The following is a 27,813-nucleotide window of genomic DNA, read 5'->3' on the forward strand; positions in this document are numbered from 1 at the left end:
GGCGGGGCGGCCCTGGAGGGGACGGGGCGGGGTCGAGTTCGCCAGAGCAGGGCGGGGATGGCCGTGGCGGGGCTGGCAAGGGCGGCGCGGGGCATGGGCAGGGCGCGATGGCGTGGGGTGAGGCGGGTCGGGGTGCGGCAGGGGCGGGGCTCGCCGGGGCGGCGCGGGACAGGCCAGGGCGCGGCGGCGCGGGGCAGGCCAGGGCGCGGCGGGCTCGGGGCAGGGGCGGGGCGTAGCAGGCGGCGGGCGCGGCAGGGGGCGGGGCGCGGGGCAGGCCAGGGCGCTGCGGGTGCGGCAGGGGGCGGAGCGCGGCGCGGCAGGGGGCGGAGCGCGGCGCGGCAGGGGGCGGGGTGGGGCGGGTGCGGCTCGCTGGTGGCGGGCGAGGCGAGCTAGGGAGGAAGAAGCCACATGGAAGAAGATGGCCGGGAAAAAAAGAAAAATGAGAAGATAAAGGAAAAAAAATACTGACAGGTGGGCCTTACTAGCATATTTAGGGAATATGCACAGTTTTCCTTTTCCACGCCAGCATTTTTTCGACTCATAAACACGAGTTCGATGAACTGAACTCAATGTTTTCAGTTCGGTCGTGTTTACGGTTCTGCTAGAGATGCTAAAAAAGAAACTACAGTACACCGCGGAGGAATGGATAGAGACTCCCGCGATCGCGCCCGTCGCTGGCCAAGCGCGCGGCGGCCGCCCCTTGATCTCCCTGCTCCGGCCATCTCCGACTCTGTCGTGACCAGATCCGAGATCCTATCCTTGCGCTCTATCTTTTCCCCTTGCAGCTCGACCCATCTCACAGGTCAAGGCGACGAATCCCCCATCCATTTCTTCGGGAGGGTCGATGCATGTTCATGTCAAGCCCAAGGGCCTCCGTGCCGGTTGCTGCGGCTCCGCTAGCCACCTCCGCCGCCGTGCTGGCCACGGCCGTCCTAGCCGCCCGCAAGGCCGGCCCGACCATTGGGGGTAGTTTGGCACGTCCTCGGTGCCCCCATATCCTCGTAACGGCAACTGCTCCGTGTCCCTGCCCGCCAGTCGCCTCTGCAGCCACGGCCAGGTCGGTCGTCCTTGCAGTTGCGGCCCTCTCCGTTGTTCCTGCAGCCGCGGCCCTCTCCGCTGTCCCTACTGCCGCAACAAGGGGCAGCATCGACAAGCTTTCCGTCCCAGCCACGGCCCCGTCCGCTCTCCCTGCAGCTTCAACTAGGGGTAACATCGACATGTTGTATGTCCTTGAAGCGTGCCTGCCCGAGCTGGCGCCCAGGGAATCTGTGGCCGTGCTGGCTCCTAGCCCGGCAGCGCAGGCCACCACCATTGCTTCCCACCGCGCTGAAGATGGTGTCAACCTTGCTGATATCGGTGGATGTGGAGACATCACGGGATGCCCCTCATATGCAGAGTTTGTGACTTCAACGCTGGCTTTTCAGCTTGGGGTGGGGTGCAAGGAGGATGTTGTTGCCGGGGACGATGTGCTGGCCTCTGGCGTGGCGGAGCTTCATGGCACGCCCAACCTTCCTGTTATGGTGCTTGCGGGTGCGAGGCGGCCTATCTTGTGGAGTTCTGCTGCTGACGATGAAGATGAAGACGATGCTGATGAAGAAGAGTTGGCTCCGCGAACACCGCTTGCTGCCTCCATGGCCACTGCCTCCGGCACAACGACCGTGGGGCGTGAGGCCGAGAAGTCCGGAGGTTGGCGGGAGGTGTTGCCACGGCGCGCCACACGCTGTTCGGCGTTGCCGGCGCTCGTTTTGGCTCCCCGTCCCATTCCTGTGTGGCTTCATGGTTGATGTTGTAGATGCCTTCTTGCTGGTCATCACGACGCGTTTTGCAGGGATCCCTTCAGGTGCTCTTGCTGCCTCGAGAATGGTCACCGGGCTCGTGAGTGCTGCAACGCTTGGCGCCCGCTCAATTGGCTGTCAAGCCCCAATGCACCAAAGTTTCCGCAACTCGCCACCAATCATCGTGTGCCTCCAGCTCCATGCCATGCCAAGTGGGAAAGTCCTAGGTGTTGCGAGCAGTTCAAGGCCAACGCCACTTTGGATTCTCTCTCTCAGTCCCATGCTGCTGTAACATCCCAATTTTCAAATCAATGAAGAAGGAGTTTCCAATACTCAAAATTTGGAAACAACAAAAACTTTTATTAATACATGTGCCACGCATAGTGCTCACACTCAATTCTTTGTGATTGCCATGATGAGTGTTTGCAACCTTGTACCTTGTACTACAACCTAAAACCCTAACCTTGATCCTTTGAAGATCACCAAGAAAAGCAAAGAGGAAGAAAAGAAATAAAATAGAAAAATCACAAAACCCTCACATATGGTTTATGCCATTTTTTGCAAATCTTCAACCTAGACCATTTTGGCTTGCACCACTGGTTGGAGAATGTTATTAAACACTTATAAACACTTTTGGAATCAAATAAACTCAAATCAAATCAAATTTGAAATCAAATTGTGCTCACATGCACTAATGGTCAAAACTGCCATTTTTAGCCTGATGCCTACTTTGAGCCTCTGTATTTAGAGAATTTCAAACCAAACATTTCCAACTCTTTGCACCTCATCCAAGACCACATCAAGGTGAACAACTTTGGTAAAGCACACCCCTGCAAATTCTTGCTAGATTCAAAGTTATGCTCAAGCAAAGTTGGGACTTTGAAGCAGATTCAAAATCTTGCCTAATTTGGATTTTTGAAAATCAACTCTCCTTTGCTCACCACCACCACCACTGTGTGTCTTTGATCACATGAATCAACTCCAACAAATTTCATTCAAAATTTTGAAAATATCTTTCATGCGGCCATTATGTCAAACACCTTGTGGGCAGAATCAAACCAAATCAAATTTCACTATTTTGAATAGTGTCTGGCCCCAAATTTGAACCCAACTTGTTTCTCACTTGTCCCCTCCAACCAAATGCCACTGCTGCCCAACCCTAGAAATAGCTAGACATGGCCATGCCATGCCATGCCGGCCATGTCTCACATACAACTTGCCAACCCTAGCCTCTCTCACTTCTAGCCGTGCCAAACATGTCCTGCTGCTCCCTCTTGATCCCCTGAATCTGCTAGTACCCGCCATTGGTAGAGGAGAGCACGACACGGCCCAGACCGGACCGTGCCCACGACGCCTAGTAAATGCCAGGGTCGGCACGGCCACGTCGACGCGTGCACGACGGAGCGCGCTAGAGCACGCGTCGCCTCGACGCCTCGACGCCTCGCACCTCCCCTGGACCCCCTCTCCCGCACTAAGCTTCACCACGGCACCAGGAACACCGCGGACACCCTCCTTTCCCCGACCAGCGCCCGCCGTCGTCGGAGAAGAAAAAGCCTTCCGCCACGGGCGCGCAGAACTCTGCAAGCGCCCGACCAAGTTAGGCACCGCCCAGCCGCGCCATTGCCGCCAGGAACCGTAGAACAGCGCCACGCCTTCGTCTACCCCTCTACGCCGCTGTAACCATGTCGCCATGCTCGACCTCGCCGCAGTACCCTGCTCCCCTCCGCCACTATATAAAGAGAACTCCCCCGCTCGATTTCTCCACATCAGTCAGCTTCCCTCTCATCCCTCAACCCCCTCAACCACCTCCCCCTCTCCAATTTCCACCGGAGTTAGCCAATTGATCGCCGGAGTCCGCGGCGGTGCTGAGAAGGTCGCCGTCGATTGGAGCCGCCCCAGGAGACGCCGTCGATGCCAGGAGCTTCGCCGTCATCGACAACGACCCTACGCACACCGCCGACCCTCGCCGGAGCACCGGTGAGCTCGCCGGACCCCTACCCTCGCCGCGCCAGTGAACCCCTCTCGCCGTCGACGACGACGATCGTGATCCGTTGGATCTCGTTCTAATCGTGCGTCCCACATTCACCGTACCGCTTCGCGTTTTAAACAGAGGCTGACAGGTGGAGCCCACCTCGTCAGGCAGCCCACGCGTGCGAGACGCGTGGTGGGCTGGCTTCCTCCCATTTAAACCAATTCGGCCCAGTAACGTTTCCCGCGCTGGCCCACGTTTCAAATTTGACATTTTGGTTTAAATCAATTAGCTCTCAGATGCTTTTCAAATTGAATTTCATATGGTTGGAAAGCTTGTGAAAAGATCTATCCAACCCCACTGGCCTCAGTACTATATTCGTTGTAGAATTAATGTGACAAAAATAACAAGGCAGGGCCTTTTGCAACTTCAAACAATTATTAAAAAATGAACCAAAAATGATTTTGAGTTAATTCCAACTCCCATAAATCACATTGCACATACTCTACCTGTTTATGTAAAAATATCACATGGTTACTTTGTATCATCATGGGCTAGAATAAGTAATGGCTTTATGGCTATTTCTAGTACATTTAAAGTTTCCAAAACTATGTGTTAAATCTTATGAGAGGTTGTCTCATTTAAATCTTGTCTCAAGTAACTCAATATGAGGTAGTGACCATGGTCTCCATAATCTCATATTGAATTATTTGATGATATTAAATTATGATTATTGTAGTGTTAAATTGCATGAGGTACTTTACCTCATTTAAATCATTTCCCCAAATGAGGATTATGAATGGTTGACCTTGGTCAACATGGGTTCATACATTACTTATTTGAGGAACTTAAATCTTAACAAGATTCAATGAGAGGAAATTATTTCCTCAAGGAACTAAATAGAAACCCTAATCAATATTTGTAATGAGAGGAAATTATTTTTATCTTAAGAAGAAAACCAAGTCAACCAACATGATAGCAATGTTGTGATGATAGATTAGCTTGTGTGAACCTTGTGTGTGCTTAGCCTAGCTCTTAAGCTTGGATTGGTGATTGTTACCTCGCATCCGTTTTTAGACGCTAGTACAGAGGAGTACCAGGAGGAGGAGGTCTACTTCCAGGAAGAAGAAGACCACTTTAATCAGTACACCAACCAAGGCAAGCTAATATTCTTGCCAATACAAAGCTCTACTAGAGCAAGGCACCATTACACTATTACTTTATGTTCAATGATCCAATCCCAAGTTTTTACCTTGCAAGCTTTTACTTTGTTTTATCAAAGCTTTCTTTTATAGTTAACTTTGGTCTAAGTATAGAGTAGAGCAAGCTAGAGTATCAAGTTTAGCCTAAAGAGCTACAAGGTAGTTAGCACCCCTCATGACTAGTTGCTAGTGCTAACAAATAAAATTGACTACTCTAGATGGGAACTTGTGAAGTGAAATGACTTGGAAAACCTTGGAATGATGAGTCATTCTATTGAAAGATTTTGAAGATGAATGTGACTTGAATGACTTGGTGAATTTGATAAAAACTGATGGTTGGTTTGGATGCGATACCTTTCCAATTTTTGATTACCCCCACAATACCTGATTATGGGTAGGGCTTAACTGGAAGTTTATGCATCTTAGTATGGGTTCCCTCTAAACAAGCATCATAGGGGTTATACCGAGGCTGCCTCCGTTGAAAGTGAATTGATGTGAAATGAGGTGAATGTCCGGCCCAAGCCTCCGTGCGCTCCCGAGCCGACGGTTTGTCTTCACCGGGAGGCCAAGCTCATGGGGAGAGGTACCTATACTAGGGTATGTAAGTGAAAGGTTATGGTTGATGATCCGCGTACTGAGTTACGATGATTTAGAGTTATCCCTGACGGATGTAATCAAATGTTGTGGCACAAGTGTGCAACCTCTGCAGAGTGTAAACCTATTCGAATAGCCGTGTCCCCGGTTACGGACGATTGGAAAGGCCATACGGTACCGTTGTCATATGTTTCTTGAAAAGAATTGATGATTTTAAATGGTGACTTGACTTGAATCACAACTGAGTTGTGGGAATGAAACTAATGTTCCCACTTGAGTTAGTTAGCATATGAAGAGTCTCTTATCAAAATGCTTGTGAACTAAAATTGGCTTTATGCAAATAAACCTAGAGCTTAGCACCCCCTTTACTAAAATTGATAGTACTTACACTAGTATTAGTTTGCGAGTACTTTAAAGTACTCACGGCTGTCCCTGGCTATTCAAATGGCCAGACTATGAAGAGGAGCCGCAGTACCAAGATGACGGCCAGCAGGACGTCTACGACAACTAGGAGTATCTTCTGACGTCAAGCGTTGGCCTGTGGATTAGATAGTCCACTACTACTACGCTTCCGCTATGTAATATGTTCGTTGATCATTAGATCAACTATTTGTGTAATATTGGATCATGTGATCTCTATTTGTAAGACGACTATGGTTGGTAATGAATGATGACTTATGATATCAACTGTTATGTCTCGCAACAACAATATTTCTGGGATTGCGATGTATGACATAATAGGCATCTGGACTTAAAAATCCGGGTGTTGACAGCTGCCTTGATGCGTATGGAGCTCCTTCAACTAGTTGATGTTCGTGTCGAGGAGGCATCTCGTCCTCTTCGTGAAGAGGTGGCAGCTCTCAAGCTGCTATTGGCGCGTGTTGGTGGTTCTTTGGATCCGGCTGGGACATGTCCTTCTGATGGTGTGTGGCTCGCCAACGCGCGGGCTTTGGCCGCGCTTGACTCCTCTGTGCAATGTCGTCGGTGGTTCAGGTTGTTGAGGAAGAGCATCTATATGGTTGTTTCTCTCCTCCTGACAAGTCCTCGCTGCCTAATGTGTTGGCTGTCTCTGAGCTCGAGGCTATGGACATGATCATGCCTGAGACGCTTGACCTCGAGAAGGGTGGTAATGTCGACGCGCCAGTTTCACTCTCGCCAGGGTTCGGCATGCAGGTGGTTCCTGTAGGTGATGGGGTTGCTGAGTCAGGGGTGTTGACACCTATGGCCGGAGGTTTCGTTGTGAGAGAGATTTGCGTTTTTCTTGCCACCTTGGCTACTTCCTACCCTGGGTGTGATAGCCCAAGTTCAGCCTTTGAGAAGGACAAATCTAACAAGTGTCGCACCAAGAAGAGGGGCGCTAGAGCAAAGGCATCTGCAGTTGCTTGATGGTTGCCCCCTTTGCCCGGGCATGTCTTTGTTGGCGCGGTGTAGGTGTGTTATGTCTGGAGTGTTTGTTCGTGTGGCATTGTGGTCTCATTTGTTGGATTGAGTAGGTGTGTCCCTGTTGTTTGGGGCTATTGGTGAGTGTAGTGGTTGGTGTTTGGATGGGCCGAGTTTTGTTGTTATAGGTTTTTACCCGATTTTCTCCTAAAAATTGAACACCTTCTTCTTAATTAATGGATGAGGCAAAGCCGTTTCAAAAAAAAAAAAAAAAAAAAAACTACTACAGTACATCTGAAGATTGAAGACGTATGACTGTACCCACACGAACAGGTTGTGATGTACTCCTACCTTTTGAGACCGGGTCTGAAACTGAATCCTACTTACGTGTCCGTTGATGTCCTTGTGCTCGCTGGGCAGTTGTGCGTGTTAGGTGAAGGTAGCACATTCAGGTCAATGGATTAGGTGAAACAGAACACAAGCTGCCTCCGTCCGTTCGTTTCTTGCACAAAGCACATCACCATGCACCTGTGGGAAAATGATTGAGCAAAGAACAGGGGAGCTAGCTTGTTAACAACCACTGCCTTTGTTCCTAATATGCTTTGGCATCGGTTCCCTGACCAGCCAGACACCTTACATTGTTTGTTCAAAAGCTAACGAACTCGTGCGCTTTTACGTTTTCAATGCCCTCGAAGTCTTGATCCCCTGAATTGTTTGTCCAAAAGCTCGCCGAAAAATCACTGGAGAATGTTCCCACGATCATAGAGAGGCGCACATATCATATGTGTGAGGTCCCAGTGCGCGAGAGGCTCTGAAGGCATGTACAATATGAAGTGCTTAGAGAGTGTCTGAAAAATAAACCGGTCTTTGCTTAAACATTAGCGCTTATTTATACAAGAAATATGCTTAACTAGACACCTTTTCTACCAAATAAGAACACAAAAATATGCTGCGGCGAGATGCCGACCAGCTAAGCCGACCGCAGCTTTCTTGCGCCTTTCAGCTTTGAGTCGCACCCAAGGCAATTCCGGTTCCATTCCCTTCACACGAAACACGTCTTGCTAGTCACCCAGATAAGATGAATATTGTTTGGGGAGAGAAATCAAATCAGGAAAGTGAATACATCAGGCAAAAAATTCAGCAAAGGTAATAGAGATAATATGGGCCAATTCTTTCTTTAAACATTAGAGCATCCCCACTCATTGGCGCTCCCCACGCCCAAATCCGGCGAAATTTTCGTCCGGATTGGATGAAGATTTGGCGTGGGGAGCGCCGAAGTTCCAGCCATCCCCCCGGCAGGAAACCCCCAACCTCGACCATTTGACATATTTCAAACAAATTCAACATAAAATTTAACAAGTTCGGCAAACAAGAGGACGAAAATTGCTGAAACAAATTCGGCGATAACAAAGACAATGTTTAACAAGTGCTGAAACAAATGAAGCACACAAATTTCACAATTTTTCAAACAAATTAAGACAGCACTAGTTGGCGTCGGCGTTGGCGTTGCCTCGGAGCCTCCATATGTGCTCCACCGCATCATCTTGCAGCAGACTCGGTGCATTGTAGAGTCTCGAATCTCCCGGCGCATAGCAATGAAGGCGGCCCATGATGGAGGCACCGGTGATTAGGCCGTGCAAGAGGACCCTCTCTCATATGGTGCTTCTTGCTCAGCCGTAGGAACCGGATGCTTTCGCTCATCTTCAATAATCATGTTGTGTAGGCACACACAGCAGCTCATCACCTCCCACATCCGATCTTTGGACCAAGTCATAGCGGGAACCGGACGACAAGCAAATCTCCGCCGTAGGACACCAAATGCTCGCTCGACGTCTTTTCGGCAAGCTTCTTGTTTCTTGACAAACTCGCAAAGTTTGGGGGTGCTAGGGTTGGAGATCGTCTTCACAAATGTTGCCCACTTTGGATAGATACCGTCTCGCAAGGTAGTATCCTTTGTTGTAGTGCCGACCATTGATCACATAGTCCACCGGGGAGCATGACCCTCAACAAGCTTGGAAAAGACCGGGGATCAGCTTAGGACGTTGATGTCATTGTTGGATCCAGGCATACCAAAGAAAGAGTGCCAAATCCAAAGATCATGGGTAGCCACCGCTTCAAGTATCACAAAGGCAGCCTTTTTGTGACCCTTGTACATTCCCCGCCACGCAAACGGACAGTTCTTCCATTGCCAATGCATGCAATCAATGCTTCCAAGCATCCCCGGAAAACCTCTAGCTTCATTTGTTGCAAGGATCCTCCGAGTGTCTTCGACAAAGGGTGATCTCAAGTAATAGTCCCCGAACACCGCTATGACGGCCCCGCGTAACCGGTAGAAACAATCAAGGGCGGTGGACTCCGCCATCCGAAGATAGTCATCTGCAGTATCACCGGGAGCTCCATACGCCAGCGATCCTCATAGCCACCGTGCACTTATGCAGATGACGAAATCCAACCAAACCAAAGGCAATCCGCCTTGCATCCGAAGTAGGGATCAAAGTGGCGGATGGCATACACAATTTGCAGAAATAGCTTTCGCTCATCCCGAAACGACGCCGGAAAACACTCTCACCGTGCAATGGATTGTCGGCGAAGTAGTCGGCGTACAACATGCAAGCAGCCCTCCATTCGCTGTCTCGGCTTGCACTTCCGGCGACCTCGTGCCGACCCACCACGCCGACGAGCTGCCGGTCCGGCGTACATGCTTGCCAAGCAACCAAGGATCATCATGTGCTCGTCGTCTTGGGCGGCTGCCGCCATCTCTTCTTGCATAAGCTCGACGAACATCTGCTCCTCCTCTTCGTCCGAGTCCATGGCCGGCGAGGCAAATGGACGAACACCTGACGGGTGGGCGAGGCAACCCGAGCCGCGAGCGACGACGAGCAAGCAGGCCGGAAAACAGGCCGGCGAAAGAGCAGCCAGATAGGCCGTCGTCCAAACACGACGGAATATAGGCAGGTGGGGAAGGAGTGGCGGCGCAATCTGGGCAACAAGCCGGCGGGGTGGTGCCGGCGGCGAGAGAGATACGAGGGGTGGGGGAGATTTTGAGCGACGTGGCGGTGGGGTTCGTGCGTCGAGTCACCGAGCGATCGGGCCGCTTCCCCGCTTTCACTCGTCCGGAGTCCCCGAGAGCCCCCGGGGGCCGGGGGCGTGGGATCGCCGGATGAATTTAGGCCCAAATCCGGACGAAAACGAGGAACCGGGGGCGCGACTGGGCCGAATTTCGCCGTCCGGATGGAAAAAACGCTCGCCGGGGGCCTCCTCGGGGGGACGAGTGGAGATGCTCTTATCACCAGAAAATTTAGAGGGGACGTGCGAATCTGATGTGTATAAATAGACCTTCCAACCTCCGGTAAGGTGTGCACCACTGTTACTTCATCGTCAACAGCACTACGATTATAGTTGGTACACTCATCGTCATAATATCCTTGTCTCCCTTCTGTGCTAACCTCTCGCTCCTTCGGTCGTCCAACCGGTCCCAAGACAAAGATCGTCTGCCGATGGCGTCGTCCTCTGCAGCGCTTGTCATGCTGCTCGTCGCGAGCTGCGCCGCAATGGCTGCGGCCACGTCGTACACCGTCGGCGACGGGAAGGGCTGGGTGATCGGCGTCGACTACTCCGGCTGGACCAGCGGCAAGTCGTTCGCCGTCGGCGACAAACTAGGTGAGCAAAAGCTTGACCCGCTTCAGCTTCATGCATGGCGACAGCACTAGCTAGTATGTATGCTCAGAAAATTGTTCTGGTGCAGTGTTCACCTACACGAGCAAGGCGCACACGGTGACGGAGGTGAGCCAGAGCGATTACTCGTCCTGCTCCGGGAGCAACGCGCTGGCCAACGACGACAGCGGCGCGACCACCGTCACGCTCAACACCCCCGGCACGCACTACTACATCTGCAACATCCCCGGCCACTGCGCCGGCGGCATGAAGGTCGCCGTCACCGTCGGCGGGGGCGGCTCGTCCGGCTCGGGATCGTCCTCGGGAGGAGGCAGCATCACCCCGTCCGGCGCCGCCCTGCAGGTTCCGGCCATGGGCGCCGTCGTCGCCGCGGCGGCCGGGGCTTTGATCAAGGTCGCGTTGTTCTGATCGATGGACGTCCGTCGTCGGCGAGCGTCGTGTCGGGGAAGAGGCAGTGCGGGTTGTTATCGGCCGTCGATCTTGTTTCTCAGGTTGAGCTTATTTCTTCTACCTTTTATGGTGTGACATTCCTCACCGTACGTGCAGTTCATGTTACTCTTTGATGTACTCCAGTTCTCTGTGAGCAGTTGGTGTGTCGCCGTGCGTGGGCATGCATTGTGCGTTTTGTGACAATTTTTTCAAGGACATCTTTGTAATAAAAAGAAGTATTAGAGCATGAGAGAGTTCCTTATTTGACACAGCCTTAAATTTCGCTTCCCTATTTAGCCCTAGAAACATATTTCTTCCCTATTTGACACCGTATGTAAATTTTGTTCTACATATGACACTCTAGTGCATTTTAAACACTAACGGTGTTAGCTTGAAACCTAAGAAGGCGCTTTTGCCCCTGCTGCATTACGTTACCAGATATGTCTACGAACAAAAAATGCATGATTTAGAGTTTAGAACTAAGGTGCGGAAATTTCAGGTTATCTAATGATAGATATAAACTGCGGTGCACAGGTGAAGGTTAGCTGAAACTATTTCACTTGCATAATTTAAACAACCGTACACACCAGGGGCGTAGTTACACCCTGGCAACTAGGGCCATGGCCCTGGCCTCTGGTAAAGCCAGCCGAGTACTCGCCCATCTTTTCTGGCCTGTACCTAGCGTGACCGAAACTAGGTGAAAAATGAGCGACTCCGTCCGGCTTCCTCCCCTCGCTCGCTGCGGCTAGACGTGCGCTGCCACTCCATTGTCTCTTGACGTCCGGCTTGCCGAGCAGGGCCCGCTGCTCCCTGCTCGCCGCTGACCTGTCTTCCTAGGAATGCAACCTCCTTCCTGCAAAGCCGGCCGGTGTCGCTCAAGGGTTTCCTTGCTAGAGCGTTGCAGTTGTTCACCTCTTCCTCTTTAGTCCAGGTTCTACTCAGGACTCAGCTACGACACCCCCTCTTCAGGAGTTGGGTGATTTATTTCGGTTTTGCTATGTCTCAGTTAACTGAGATTTTCTTAAGTCTAAGTCACTTACAAAAAAGTGTTTTGAGTTGCACTTTTCTATTTAAAAAGTGCAATTGCATTTTTCTATCAGAAATGTGCAGTTGCATTTTTCTTTAAACTGCAGTTGCACTTTTCTGAGGTGACTGGGACTTAAGAAAATCTCCAGGCACACCCGATTTATTTTCATCTCTATCAAATTTCAATTTTATTGATTTATGTGACTGCCTAGTGTTGAGATTCATTTTGCTATCAACTTGATGTTTTGGTAATATAATACTAAGATTTAGAGGCTCCAGATATATGCTAATATTTTGTGCTAACGATTTCTAAAGTAACAAATATGGTTATTTTTCATTTCTTATATACTTTTTTTAATCATTAACAACTGAGTTGAAATTATATCTTTGCAATCGTACAAATTTTTTTGTGTTATTACATTTTTCTTGCTCGGTTTTTTGTCCAGAGCTGCTTCAATTCTGGCTCCACCACTGGTACACACTCGTGTTCACTACCTATGCATACTTGTGTTTGTTACCTACGGCGATGTAGGGACCTTGAAGCTACCGGCCCTTGAATTAATGGATTGGCGACTACCCGATCTGACGCCTACAACAGGACTCGCAGAGGCCGCTGGCAGGAACCCGACACAGTAGCACGCCGGCTGCTCGGGCCAAGTCCCAGCTCCACCCCTCGTAGTGCAAGTGCTCGATTTTTTTCTTTATTACCTCATCAGGTCAGGCCGGCTCTTTTTCCTTACCTTTTAAAGGAGTCCATACCGACTAAAGGTAATTTGGTCTAAGAAATTGCGGCCAATGTCACGGTGCTGCTCGCTGACGTCTCCTCCTCCGGTAGCGGTGCTCCTCCGTGCGTTGGTGCGGTGGATTGATCGGCGGGAGGGGAACCGCCGGGTAATGTGACAGTTTGGGGGAGGTGAGAGTGCGGTCGCGAGTGAGAGGAAGGAGAGGGGAGCAGTGAGGCTAATTATGGCGCGTGTTCCCGAAGTAACTTGGAGTTTCCGCCTCCTTTCTCCACGCGTGTAGGCTTCTGGCCGCAACGGGCCTAGCCCTGGAGAACTGTAGGTCTGTCCCGGGGTGCTTTAAAACCCGATTAATGCAAGAACGCAGTGGGCTGCATGCATCCAAACAGGCCGAAAATCGCTGGCCCGATGCGAGCCAAGGGGATGCAGGCTACCAAACGCGCCCCTAGAACTTGTACTACATGTGTGCTGACAGCACCCGTGACTTGTCCTATGTTGGGAAAATTTACTTCTTCATAAATGTTTGATGGATATGTTTTCTTTCGTGATGGAGCAACGGAGCAACGATCCGTGAAGTTAGTACATTTGTGGTGCTGAACTTTACAACTTATTCAGTTACGTATTTTCAGGGCACGCTTGAGTGTGCTGATTCCCAACAAAAGCTCCAAGCTTGGCACACCTTCTCAGGCTTCGAAACTGTTGGTGATGTTCAAAGTGTTGGGAAGTGATAATATCTATTAAGGATTCACTTGTTAGGCTAGGGCATTGCGGGTAGTTCAACCGGAAAAACAACATAACAAAAGAACATCGAGAGGTCAGGAACAGAGTAAAGCAAAATGGTTGATTAATTGGATCATGCATCTAATGGCTACCACCTCTCTTTTGTAAGTATATTACTATGTGCCCTAACCTCATATTGCAAACCGCAATGATGTTCTCCTAAGTAATGGGTCCAAGTTTTTTCGACGTCTGAGAGGATGCACATTCTTACAACCATGGGGAGTCAAACCAGGGATCCATACTTTCGAGATCTCACTTGTAGGTTTATTTGAACAAAATCTCACATTGTGGTGCGCTAATTTCGTCAAAAAATTGTGAGGATCGAGACAACTCCTTCAGCATTTCTATGAAATCACTTTATTCCTAGTGTAGTCACTTCTCCAGGTTCGAAATGATGCAAAACACGAGAAAAAACACTAGTCAAATTGTATCTAAGTATGAGCATGATAAACTTTGCTAGTCAAGAAGCAAATGGCCTTGGTAAATTTTTAAAGCCCAAAAGGGCAGGGGCTTGCAATATCAGAGGCCGACTTTAAGCCCACCAACCTAGACCTTTGCCAAGAAAAAGAAAAGGAAAAAAATAAATCCATACTTACATTTTCGCAGGGGTACATTTTGTGGTTACATTGGTGGGGCACACATGGTATTGCAATGCGGCACTTGCACATCTAAAAACGCACAAAAACACTTGCATAGGTGTGCTACATTTTTCATGTGCGCAAAATGTAGAGCACTGGCACGGATCCTCATACTTAAGTCGTGTGACTTTGTGTACATTGGTGGGGCGCAAGTTGAAGAGCCACTTACCAGGGACTCAAAGTCACTCCGACTTGCGCACAATATATGATCTTACAAATGGCAAGGACTGTGCTACAAGCTATTTACGCTGACAACTTACGGCAAGGAGTATGACCCTGCCTCTGCACTCTTCGTGCACACCCACAGCCTTAGGGCTTATTTGATTCAAAGATTTTCAAATTATGGAAATAGAGAAAAACACATGAACAGTATGTCATGCCATGTAAAATCCTATAGTAATACGAAATGCAGGCATTAGTTGCAGTAGACATTTGGTTGCACCACATGAAAAGCACAGGAAATTTCCTATAGAGATTGAGTACATGTTATAGTTGCCATATGCACATAGAATTTTTTTCAAGATATCTAACCTCTTGCTAAAAATCCTATACAACTGTAGTATAGCAAAACAATTCATTGGAGTTTTAGAGGGTTCGATCCTTTGAATCAAATGGACTCCAAGAAAAATTTCTACAGAAAAGAATTTCAACAATTTCGTTTGAAAATCGTTTGAATCAAACAAACCCTTAGGATTAGAGCATCTCCAGTCGCGTCCCCCAAATCGCTCCCAAATATTTTTGGGGTGCGCCAGACATTTTTTCGACTCCAGTCGCGCGTCCCAAAGCCTCCTTTCGCCCGGCGCGGTCTAATACGGTGTCAGACGCTCTAAGGCCGTTCCCGCTCCACAGGGGACGCTCTAGGCACGCCGAATAAAGCAAGAAGCAAGGCGGGCGCCCACCTATCGGCGACCAAATCCAGAACGGTTGGTTCCCGCCTTTTATTTCTCGTCGCGCCTCCCCTCCCGCGCCTCCCACACCTCCACCGCCCGATTTGTCGGCCGTCTCGATGGCCAATCTCTCCTCAGTCGGGCACCATTGTGACGATTGGCTCCTCATCATCCTTTTCGCCGCCGCTGCTTCGCCAACGCGTCCCAGAACGCGCCAGCAAATCTGCCCCTCCTTCGTGCACATAAGGTGTTCGGCGCCTTGTCTGGTAGGCGCGACAGATCGTTGTTCATTGCCTCCTCTGTCGCGCATGAATTTTAACCATTTGTTTTGTTTCAGACATGGATAGCGACGATGAGATGACCGTCCGAATGTTGGAGGAAGAGCAAGCCTTTGACGACGACATTCAGGAGCATTTGTCGATCATCGTGTCCCTCCAAAACATGCTTGACACCGATGCGGAGAGGAGGAAGAGGCCGCAAAGCGGAGGTTCATAGATGGGAAGAAAGAAGTCGAAGCCCCGACAGAGGATGGAGGGGCATACCATGCGGTACAACGATTACTTTGCAGATGAAGCAACACTGACCGAATTTTTTTGGCGTCGGTATAGGATGAGCAAGGGTTTGTTCATGAATATCCTCCATGGCGTTCGAGAGTTCGACCCCTACTTCAAGCTGAAGCACGATGATGTTGGCATTGCCAGGTTCTCATCGATTCAGAAGTGCTCCGCCGTCATGAGGATGCTTGCATACGGAGCAACTTTCGATACACAGGACGAATACCTTCGCATGATTGAGTCTACTTTCATTGAGTGCATGTATAAATTTTGCCGAGCTGTGGTGGGAAAGTTTGAAAAATACTACTTGAGAGGGCCAACTAAAGAAGAGACTGCAAGAATCATGGCCCAAAATGCAGCGAGAGGATTCCCTTGGATGCTTGGAAGCATCGATTGTATGCACTGGTCATGAAAGAACTGTCTGTTTGCTTGGCAAGGTATATACAAAGGGTGTCATGGATATTGTAGTGTGGTGCTTGAAGTCGTGGTAGATTATGACCTATGGATTTGGCATTCTTTTTTTGGCATGGCGGGACCATACAATGAAATCAATGTGTTGCAGCGGTCTCCGGTGTTCAGCAAACTAGTGGAAGGTCATGCTCCACCATGCAACTGTGAGATCAATGGCCACCAATATACCAAAATGGGCGACTTTTGTCAAAACAATCTCGGCTCCATCAGGTCAGAAGAATTTCCATTTTGCTTTGCGACAGGAGGCTTGCACGAAGTTTGTCAAGCGGGTATTTGTTGTGCTTCAAGCTTAATTTGCTATTGTTCTGTACCCTGATCTAAGCTAGTCTCGAGACCAAATGTGGGAGGTGATGCAGGCTTGTGTGATCATGCACAACATGATCATCGAGAATGACCGCAAGAATCGGGTCAGGACACATGTTGGTCCCTATGAGTGTCAGGGCCCTCTTGTGGAGGTTGATCATGACATGCCTGTAGATTTTGTTGATTTCCTCGCCATGCACGCACAGATCCGTGACATCAATATTCACAAGCAACTTCAACATGATCTCGTTGAGCATCTGTGGAGGGTCAAATGATTATCAGCAAATGTAGGCCTTGATCTAGCCCCACTTATTATATTTGTTTAATTTCTTATTGTTTGTTGTATTTTAATTTGAAAATAATTTTAGCAAACATATTTATTTGTATGTATGTTTAATAAAATGGTTGTGTTTTCGAATACTCTAACAAAAAAAAATTATGACCTCGTTTAGGAGACGCAACTGGCAGCAGCGTTTCCCAAACGCGGCATGAAAAAAAAGCGTCATCAAACGCTCAATCTGACACGATTTGGGGAACAACTGGAGATACTCTCAGTACAATTTAGCTATGGAACTGAAAACCACATGCCGCAGTCAAACACCGGCAGTAATAATTCAACCTGAATCTTGGGCAACACTGATTGACAATCGAGAAATGAACTCTCGGTTACCCTGTACTTCACAACTCAGCGCCGTCACAAGGTCGATCAGCTAGCTAATCAGAGCGTCTCGTCTATGGATCACGGGTGCTTGGTAGGATCCACCGCAGCCGCCGACTAGCAAGTGTGGCCGAGCAGCACGGTAAACAGCCAAGCACGGCCAATGGACGCGAATAAAAATTGTGATTTGGAGGACACGACAGGACACCGGAACGACATGCGTGTGTCACAGACTCACAGGCACAACAGAGTTCGAGAAGCTTACACGCCGCGTAAACCCCCACAGCTCCGGCGAACGGAAATGCTCCTCGCCGAACCAGCTTTGCCGAAAAAGCCAGCTCCCCCAGCCTTCCTTTTGATTTCCTCCCCCACTCGGAAAGGCGAAAAGAGGTTTCCCACAATCCCACGTAGTTTCCTTTTCCAGCCTCAAAGTTGCGATGGTGGACGGTGCCTTGTCTGGCCATAAACCTGAATGAATGAACTCCTGCGACGGTGGCACACCATTTTTTCTGCGGGCGGAAGGAATGGAATTGGAATGGGATTCCAGCGATGCTGATGGTCGATCGGGGTAAGGTAACAATTGTCAAAGCCTACCTTAAAACAGCACTGAAAAAAATAGGCTACTCCACTGACGAGGAGCGGAAGTCACGGGCCCTACCGCTATCCTGCGGTTTCCCGTTCCTCCGAATCTACCTTTCCGGCCGGCATCCTGGTGATTGTGCACCGTCACGAGTCACGACGCCCGCCGCAAAGAATCTGCGGTGGTTACAGGTATAAATATTCGTTCTGCCACGACTGATCGCCGCCGGCGACAAGCTACCGGACCAGAGCATCGGCGCAGCGCTGCCGAGGCGGCAGGGCCGGCCGGAGCCCACCGCCTGCCCTCGATCGGCGCCGCACGCAGAGCTTCGGATCATCGTCTACGTCTTCGACACGCACACGGGCACGTGCTGCCAGCGCAGCCCTGCCACGCTGGTACTACTGCGCATTTCGCCATGGCCACCAATCGGAGGCCGTTGCCCACGCGGCTCCGGTTTAAAGGATCACCAAAGTTTCCTCGAGATACCACCGGTGGAGCGTGGAGAGAGGTTCATTTCTAAAGGAGACCAGACCAGACCAGATCTGGAGCGCACAGTGCCCTCGCGCACACAGATCCATTCGTCTCAGGCTCGCTCGATCGTACGCTGGGCCGTGGTCGGCGTCCGAACGAGCACGAGCTTCTAGCAGTACGTGCGTACGCTGCCTCGTCGGGATCAGATCTGCTGGAGCCGGAGCTCAAGGTAGCTACTCGACGAAGCTGCAAGTACAGGACTACAGATGGAGAGAGGATCGATCATACATGGCGAAATGAATTAACGGGGGGATTGTACATACAATGGAGAACACCACCAGACAACCAACCAATCTGTCCAACGCCACACGCCCACCCACAAACACGACACAGAGAGTGTCCTACCGATCACCGATGAATCGAATGCCGAACGGAAAGAAAAGCAGAAGAAGAACTCAACACCACCGCAAAAGGAGAATAAATGAGTCCGGGCGAATTAAATACGTAGCGATGCAGCAGCCGATCTGCCCCTCATCAGTAGAAGGCGGCGGCGGCGGCCACGGCGGCGGTGGCGACCCACGCGGCGGCGGGGTGGACGCCGGTGGCGGCGCTGGGCGGGGGCACGTCGGCGCTGGACGGGGCGGGGGCGGGGCCCTCGGGGGCCGGCGCCGGCGGCGAGCTCATCTCGGGGGTCGGGGCCATGGCCATGGGAGCCGGGGCAGGGACCACGGGGGCGGGAGCTGGGGCGGCGGGTGCTGGCGCGAGGGGCGCCGGCGCCGGGGGAGGCATGGCCGGGGCCACGACGGGTGGAGACACCGGCGCCGGGGTCGGTGGCGGCATCATCGGCGTCGGAGGCGCGGACACGGGGGCCGGCGTCGGGGTGGCGGCCGGGGCCTGGGCCGCCGTGGCGGCGAAGAGCATGGTCAGAGCCAGAGCCACCAGCTGGACGCGCGCCATTGGAGCTGAGCGAGTGTGAGAGCGAGAGGAGCTTCTTCTTGTGCTTGGGTGAGCTGGCCTTGCTCTTGCTCTTGCTTGAGGTGGTGGCGTACTGTAATGGTGTCCGAGACGGTATTGGCGAGCGAGGTTATAAAGGGGTAGAGGACGGGATTACGATGCAGAATTACAGGTAGTATCAGGGGCCTTACTGACATTGTCTTTGTGTAGAGCAGCCGTTGGATTCGTATCTAGCGGCGGTGACGCGCTCCTGTTACAGCTTTGTTGGATCGGAAGCCTCGGTTCTCTTTCTGACTTCTGAACGGCAAGTTTTTTAGTAGAATGTCTTCTGGACAGCTGGGAAACAACTATTTTTCCACCTAATTTCTCTTGCAAAAAACAGCTGCGCACATAAATTATGGTGGGTATTCATGACTTTCCTTTTTTGTTTCACGCGGCCGTGGGCTGGGTTTCTCTACACGTTTGGTCTTGCCTAATTTTGCTTTCTGGAGATCGCAAACTATGTCCATGTTTTCTTTCCGCATTTCAGCATCCATTTGGCAAAAAAGGTCCACTCAAGAAGACACCAACTGTTGTCTCTCGATACATTGTATTTGTCTATTTGGCAAAATGGTGTCTTCATGCACTGGCAAATTATGTCCATGTTTTCTTTCTACATTTCAGCATCGACTTGGCGAAAAATCATCCACTCAAGAAAACACGAACTAATATTTCTCAATGCATTATATTTGTTTGTTACACCAAATTTTATAACGATGCACAAAATGTTTTAGGGTAAGTAGTTTCATAGAATCCAAATCTCACGATTCAGTCAATTTGACAAAGTTTCCGGCGATATGTACCCACTATTCAAGTGCATGTGAGATATCCGCCGCCACCACCCGCACCACGCGGAGGCTCATTGAAGCACTCAATCTAGCCACCCTCATGGCCACAGCGGCCGCCAGATACACCTAGGAAGCCCGGGGTCGCTGCCCCGGCGTCCATCTTCGCCCGAACGAGGACGTGGGCATAGCCTAGTGGTTGGGGTTGCAGTGGCGCACCCCAAAGACCAGAGTTCAAATCCTGTTAGGAATGAATTTCTGGAATTCTCACGCTGAGGTCCCGCTTCTACTATATCATTTAGTGTCTAGCTCCTCCTAGCACTAATTCATTTTTTTAACTTCACCGGAACAGGTGCGTGGTCCAGTGCCGATGCGAAGCTCCGACCGAAGATCCCACCACATGAGAATGAGTTGCCCCGCCGCCGCCTCCGATTGCATGAGGGGATGAGAGCCCGCCACCACCGTCAGCCGTGCGGCCTTTGACCGGCGAAGTCCTTCGACGGCGGCGGGGGGTGGGAAGGGGAAGTGGATGGTGGTACCTCTAGAATTACGCCCGGGCCGCCCCTCATGGGAGAGACGTGGTTGTTTCTTTCTGCGTGGAATCGTAATTGGTAATGGATGTACGTGTGGCGGCTTACTTGTGGGCTCTGGTTTTGTGAAACTAGTCACATTAGTTATAATTTTGTGACATTTGCTCATTGCCAAATTAATTCTCTTTTTTAACAAAGACACAAGCTTTGCCTCATCCATTAACTAAGAAGAAGGTGTCCAGTTAATTAATGAAAAATAGGGCAAAAACCAAGTCTTTTGGTTGAATCTTGAGCTGCACACCTCCCGATCACCCCCCGAAAGTGATAGGCGAAGTTTTCTTTACAAGGATAACAAAAGTCAAAATTAAAAATAATGTCTATGTATTGGATGGTCAGAAGGGTGATTGTATAAGTAAATATGACCAATAGAAGTTGATTTATGGTTGGGAGAGTCATGTCTAGACTTCACCCCTTCCAAAGACGGTTCTCATGTTTTGTGAAACTAAAGCGAATATAAATAAACATATACGAATACTCTGTTTTATGACGTACTTAGTCATGGACACTAATTAGAAAAGAAAAACGTCATTCTTTTCTGCGGCATTTTTAGCTGCATAGGCGCATATGCAGTGCACAAAAGGGTGATTGGCCCACACGTCTCCTAAGTTCCGCAGAAAGAGAAACTTGCAAGACTAAGAGCATCCCCACTCGTTGGCGCCCCCCACGCCCAAATCTGGACGAAACAACAGCCGGATTGGACGAAATTAAGTCGTGGGGAGTACCGTATTTCCAGTCGTCCACCCGGAGTTCGGCGGACATAATTTAAATTCAAACAAAGCACCGTCCCGCGTTACAAGTACGGTCAGTTGATCGGCAAAAGGAGCAATAGGATTAGCCACAGATCGGCGATCGGAGGGAAATTACACGGAGACAGGCTCGTCAGCAGTCCCGGCCGGCACGGCGGTGTCCGACGGACCAGTTTCCTCACACGCCGTGGCCGAAGCGGCTGCAGCAGCCGACGAGGAAGCAGCGGCAGTGGACGTCGAAGCAGCCGCAGTAGACGAGGTAGATGGCGAGGAAGCCGAGGTAGGAGCCGGCGGAGACGACGAAGGACCGGTCGGAGTGGCTCGGAGGATGTCGCTGCGGTGGCCCTGGTACCAATTCCTCGTCTCCTCGTCCATCATTTCCATGTCGCCGCCGCCCATCAGGAACGCCAAGTCTGTGTTCCTCTTCTTCACCGCCGCCGTCGTCTTTAGCAGGGCGATCCGGACGCCTTGGTTGGCGAGCATCTCCCGCCACCTGCCGTCGAACTTGTCGCTCCTCCCGTCGGCGTGCGACCTCAAGTCGGTCCAGCACTTGTCGATCGACGCCTGCATCCTGTCGGCGGGATTGTCCGTCCGTTTGAGCTCTTTGAGCTTCTTCGGCCGAGTTCGGGCGCCCTTCCGCCGCGCAAGCCGCCGGAGCGTCGGCGTTGTACTCGCTCGGTCTTGCTCTTCGAGAGGGTCGTGCGAGTTTCCTTCCACTTCTCGCAGTTCTCGAGGCGGGCGTAGACGTTGAGGAACTTGAACCGCAGGCCGGTGTCGTCCGTGTACATGTCCAAAGCTCGGCGCAGCTGGGTACAAAAGAGCAAGGCGATACGGGCCGGTTAACGACGATGTACCTCGGTGATGCGGGGTCGACGGAGCATACCTTTTGCTCCAAGTCGTGGCCGCTGATCGGCCGTTTGTCGACCTCCTCCCGTATGCCGTGCCATTTGCTGCACGCCGTCTGCATGATCCCCCAATGGGTGGCCATTGCCTTGTCTCCCCGGTACACGTTCATGTTCGTCTTGTTGAAGTAGGGATCGACGAGTTTGCGTTCCTCGTACGCCTGCCTCACTCGAAGCCGCATGTGTCGAACGACCGATTGGCCCCGATTATGCCGTTCGTGGACACGGTCATCCAAGCTTCGGCGAGGCACTCCTCTTCCTTCGGCGTCCATTTGATATGCGGTTCGGCAGGCGGCGAGTCCTTCTTCCTCTTCTTCTTCCCCTTCGACAGGTTGGCGGTGGCTTGAGTTGGCTCTTCTTCTTCCTCGTCTTCTTCTTCGACGGCTTGGCTTCCGTCGGCAACATCCTCCCGATGCTCGTTGCGCGCCGCCACAGCTGTCGTCGCCCTCGTCTCCTCTTGCGTGAAGAACCCCGGGCACGCAGCGGCGACGGCCATGAAGAACCCCGGGCTCGCAGCGGCGGCCATGGAGCCGGAGGTGATCATCTCGTGGATCTCCTCTTCGTTCGGCGCCGCCGTCGCACCGAACGGGAGCGGCCCTCGCCGCAGGGCCGGCGAGGTGCCCTCGAACAGGCCGCCGCCGCCGACGTCAAGCTCGGGCGGCGACGTCGTGGACCTGGACGGTTGGACGTAGGCGCCCTCTTGGAACACGGCAGTCGGCGATGGCGAGTACAGCGAAGGGGAGAAGGACGACGGGGAGGTTGTACCTTGCGTCGGCCATTGGCCGGGGAACATGCCGCCGCCGCCGCTCATGGCCATGCTGATCATCCTCGCTTGTTCGTCCTGGGCCGCCGCCGCCCTCTTCGCGGCGGCTCTTTTCACCCTCTCCGCCCTGCCGCTTGTTTCCACGTCGCGCCGTCTCTCGTCTGCCGCCCACTCGGCGTTCGACATGCCCGGCGGCTTCGTCTTCTTCACCCGCGACTTCCTCGCCGGTGCCTTCGGCGGCATTGTGGTGGACGAGGAGGAGAGTGGTGGTGGACGAGAAGACGCCGCCGGAACCGGAACCGGAAGACGAGGAGAATGGCCAAATTCGGCGGGAGAGAATGGGGATATGCAAGCAAATTGGAGGGAATGGGGATATGCAAGCAAATTGGAGGGAAAATCGACAGGACTTGGTTTTCCTGTCGCCGGCTACGCGGGTCCACACGACGTTTCGCGCCAAAATCTTTCGTCCGGAGTCCCCGAGCGCGCCCCGGGGGGCCGGGGATGGCGTGGGCTCGCCGGATGGATGAAGGGCCAAATCCGGACGAAAACGAGGAACCGGGGGCGCGACTGGGCCGATTTACGCCGTCCGGATGTAAAAAAGGCTCGCCGGGGGCCTGTTCGGGGGGACGAGTGGAGATGCTCTAAGAGGTCAGCTGTCGTCGATATCATATTCCTTGGCGGACACTTATATAAAAGCATATTTGAGAAAGATCCATACTCCTGGAATAGAGCTTGATTTGATCATTTCATGATTAGCATCAACCAGCTAAGATTAGTTGCCTGTATAATCAATACCTCGAACGAAATGATTGTTTAGTTTTGTGAAGCCAATACCATATTGTTATTATTTTTTTGCAAATTAAGGAGCTTCATTTCTTAACTTGTGGGATTACAATCATTTGCAAGGATACCATATTGGTTATGGTTTTGTGATATTTGCTCATTCCCAAACAAAGTCTTTTGGTTGAACCTTAAGCTGCGCAACCTGACCTGATCGCCTCGAAGGTGATATGTGGAGTTTTCTTTACAAGGTAACAAAAGTCAAATTCTAAAAAGTTCTAATAAAAGATAAGATACTCTTATTTGTGAGAAGGAGAGAAGATTTTTGTAGCCTGGGCTACATGTAGTTCTCTTTTTTTGAAACAAAAAAACAGCATTTAAAAGTTTAACAAAACAGAAAGAATATAGATGTAGATAATGTTGTATTCTATCAACTTGCAAAACTTAAACTCGAAATATCTCATATCGATATTGTGCAAAAATGACAAACCCCGAATAAGAGATACTTCGAGTTTAAATTTTGCAAGTTGTTATAATACAACATCTTCTACATGTAGATTTCTTTTACATCTTCAACATGCAGTTTTCGAATTTTTCAAAGAACGGACTACCCATAGCTTGAGCTACAGTTGGGAAAGTCATGTCTAGAGTACTCTACCCATTCAATAGACGGTTATCATCTTTTGTGAAGAAAAGGCGGGTTATAAATAAATATACTAATACTCTGTTTTGTGATGTACTTATGTCATGGACACTAATCAGAAATAAAAAAAACATCATTCTTTTCTGCTGCATTTTTAGTTACACATAGGCGCATATGCGGTACAGAAAGGGCGATTGGCCCACACGTCTCCCAAGTTTCGCAGAAAGAGAACTTACAAGACTAAGAGGTCAGCTGTCGTCGATATCATATTCCTTGGCGGCCACTCATATAAAAAGCATATTTGGGGAAGATAGGCCATACTCCTGGAATAGAGCTTGATTTGATCATTTCATGATTAGCATCAAGCAGCTAAGATTAGTTGCCTGTATAATCAATTCCCCCGGAACGAAATGATTGGTTTGGTGCTAATCAATGGAGCGCACGTTGTGCTCCCGCCTGATTCTATATTCAACCGTCGGTAAATGAGGTGTCGCTGTCATCGTCTCTCCGCTGAAAAATTTGGGTTTCCAACAGACAAATCAGAAAAATGAGTTACACTATAAGAGGACTCTGAATTCTTCGTCGTCTACACACCATCCTTTGTGTTTTTAGAAGAAGGCAGCATTTTTTGGTCCCCCTACGGAAAACGTGTTTGCTTGGATGGGCAGTGGTTTACAACCTAACAAAACCCTTGCAAAACCTAAAGCTCAACTCAGTTCACATTGCTCGATCTGGTCCATGGGACATACCTAATGTGCCAAATATACGAAACCTAATGTACCGTTCCTTCACATACGTCCATCTTGTCCCATAAGATAAACCCAGAGGTCTCCAACCTAACTGGTCCCTTCCAAAACCCAACGCTCCACGCCAGCGTTCATCTTCTTGAACCAAAGATACACACAAATGGCTAGCTTGTCTGGTTCTTAACAACCACCATGTGGAAAAGTGTGACTATCTATTTCAAAGAGCCAAAATAGATGTCATTGTCTGGAAGCAAGTGTTGTCCAAAGGAAATATGGACGAACTGATCGAATGTTCCCTGCAAATTAAGTTCCTTTTAATTTCATGTATGATTTAGAGACAAATCTCTCCACATCGCACAATCCTTGACTCTGCTGAATAATGATAAGCTCGCGCATTTCTCTTTGTTCCCAAAAAAAAAACTGATATTCCTCGAAACATTATCCAAGACGGAATGACGTCTCAGCTGATCCAATTTAAGAATAGATAGCCAATGTGCCAGAAATAAGTCGGTTCGATCAAAATGGGCTGTTGCCAGCCAGGGTGGAAGATTCCAGCAGCGACGTCCAGAGCTACGTGACGCCGACGTACCAACTAAGCCAAGACAGACCCCCATCCACCTTCCAGTAGAAATCGACTACGTGATGCCGAGCCGAGCTCGATCGCTACGTGACGACCACAACAAACTCTGATGGAAACCGCAAATCGTCAAGGTATTTCGGTGGTCTGTAGTCTGTACACCCATGAAGCACTAGTAGGAAAAGCCTCATCAGTGGCGCACCAAAAATGGATTCTGTGGCGCATGGGAGGTGCGCCACAGAAACGTCGCCACAAAAATAAGGTTTCTGTGGCGCACCCGCCCACGCGCCGCGAATTAAGGTCTACGTGGCGCACTTGTTCTTAGATGCGCCACGTAAAAGCGTGCGCCACGTAATTGCTTCTTAGTGCGCCACGGAATTTGCTTGTATTATACACGATTTTGTGCTCGCTCGCTATACATATGCGGTTTATACACAAGCAATACATATACACAATACGGATACACAGGTTATATACATCAACATTCAGATATAATATAAATATCATGTACATTGCACGGATATAACATAGACATCATCATCACATTACTTAGAGCCCGATCGAGATACATATATAGTGGCAAGTGTCAAATGTTTTGCATACAACTCTTAATTCATACAAAATTCACAATTTCGAGATACAAAGTAGTCTTCATCCGGTTCCTCCTTTGCTCCGTCATCTCTACCCACCGAGCTCGCTTGCATCGGGGTCCTTCATCCAGTTCCTACTATGATGAAAATGGAAGAAAGTGAGACCAACAAGTCCGATGCACAAGAGAAATGGAATAAATGCCTCATACATTGTTGGTCAACACAAATATTAACATTCGAGGACGGTGTAAGTGAGACCAAGTCCGATGCACAAGAGATTGATATTTGTGCTATCTTACCAGGCTCACTTACGCCGCCCCGAGTGTACGGTGACCAAACATTTTAATCATCGGCATTTTGAAAATGTCAAAGCAAATGGAATGACAAAATGGAATAAGTGCCTCATACATTGTTGGTCAACACAAATATTAACATTTAGGGATGGCGTAAGTGAGACCAAGTCCGATGCACAAGAGATTGATATTTGTGCTATCTTACCAGGCTCACTTACGCCACCCCCAAGTGTACGGTGACCAACATTTTAATCATCGGCATTTTGAAAATACCAAAGCAAATGGAATGACAAGGGACTCATACTTTGTTGGTCGAAACAAATATTAACATTCCGGGACGGAGTTAGCGAGCCAGGTAGGATGCACAAGAGATTGATATTTGTGCAATCACACGAGGCTCACTAACACCGCCCCGAGTGTACGGTGACCAAGCATTTTAATTATCGGCATTTTGAAAATCTCAAAGCAAATGGAATGACAAAATGGAATAAGTGCCTCATACATTGTTGGTCAACACAAATATTAACATTTAGGGATGGTGTAAGCGAGGCCAGGTAGGATGCACAAGAGATTGATATTTGTGCTATCTTACCAGAGCTCACTTACGCCACCCCCGAGTGTACGGTGACCAAACATTTTAATCATCGGCATTTTGAAAATCTCAAAGCAAATGGAATGACAAAATAGAATATGTGCCTCATACATTGTTGGTCAACACAAATACTTTGCAGAAGGGCCCCCTTTCCCCGGTCGGCGTTCCGTCAACGGGTGCTTGACGACACAACAACGCCGATCTGCATCTCCGGCACGCAACCACGCCGGTCCCTCGCCGTCCGGTGAACGAGTCCTTGATGCAAAGACCGTGCCGGCCTGCTCCGCATTATGCCGGGCCGTGTTGCCGCGCTTCAAGCCGTGTGTCCCGCGCCCTGCACTGTTCGCCTTCTTGCCCGGTGAACCAATAGGCTGATCGTTGGAATAAGGAGACCGATGACAGCCGGTCGCAAGATTAAATTGCGATCGGCCGTCATCGGCTTCCTTATTCCAACGATTAGTCTATTCGTTCACCGGGCAAGAAGGCGAAGAGTGCGGGCGCATGATCGACACGGCCCGAAGCGCGACAACGGGGTCGGCATGATGCTAGGGAGGTTGGCACCGTCTTGGCATTAAGGACTCGTTCACGTACTTGGACGGCGAGAGAAGAAAAGTGGTGCTGCGCCGGAGAGGCATGTCGGCGTTGTTGTCTCATCAAGGACTCGTTCACTGGAACGACGGC

At 50.2% G+C, this 27,813-nt stretch overlaps 1 protein-coding gene across 1 annotated transcript; it reads left to right on the plus strand.

Annotated features, from left to right (window-relative positions):
- The first annotated feature begins 10,302 nt into the window (after positions 1-10,302).
- On the plus strand, positions 10,303-11,271 carry LOC124658310 (mavicyanin-like). The gene is made up of 2 exons (XM_047196673.1): positions 10,303-10,580; positions 10,666-11,271. The coding sequence occupies exons 1-2, from the start codon at positions 10,418-10,420 to the stop codon at positions 11,001-11,003; spliced, it is 501 nt and encodes a 166-aa protein (XP_047052629.1). The 5' UTR covers positions 10,303-10,417; the 3' UTR covers positions 11,004-11,271.
- The last annotated feature ends 16,542 nt before the right edge of the window (positions 11,272-27,813 follow it).

This window comes from Lolium rigidum, chromosome 5 (assembly GCF_022539505.1).
Source record: "Lolium rigidum isolate FL_2022 chromosome 5, APGP_CSIRO_Lrig_0.1, whole genome shotgun sequence".
Lineage (NCBI taxonomy): Eukaryota > Viridiplantae > Streptophyta > Magnoliopsida > Poales > Poaceae > Lolium > Lolium rigidum.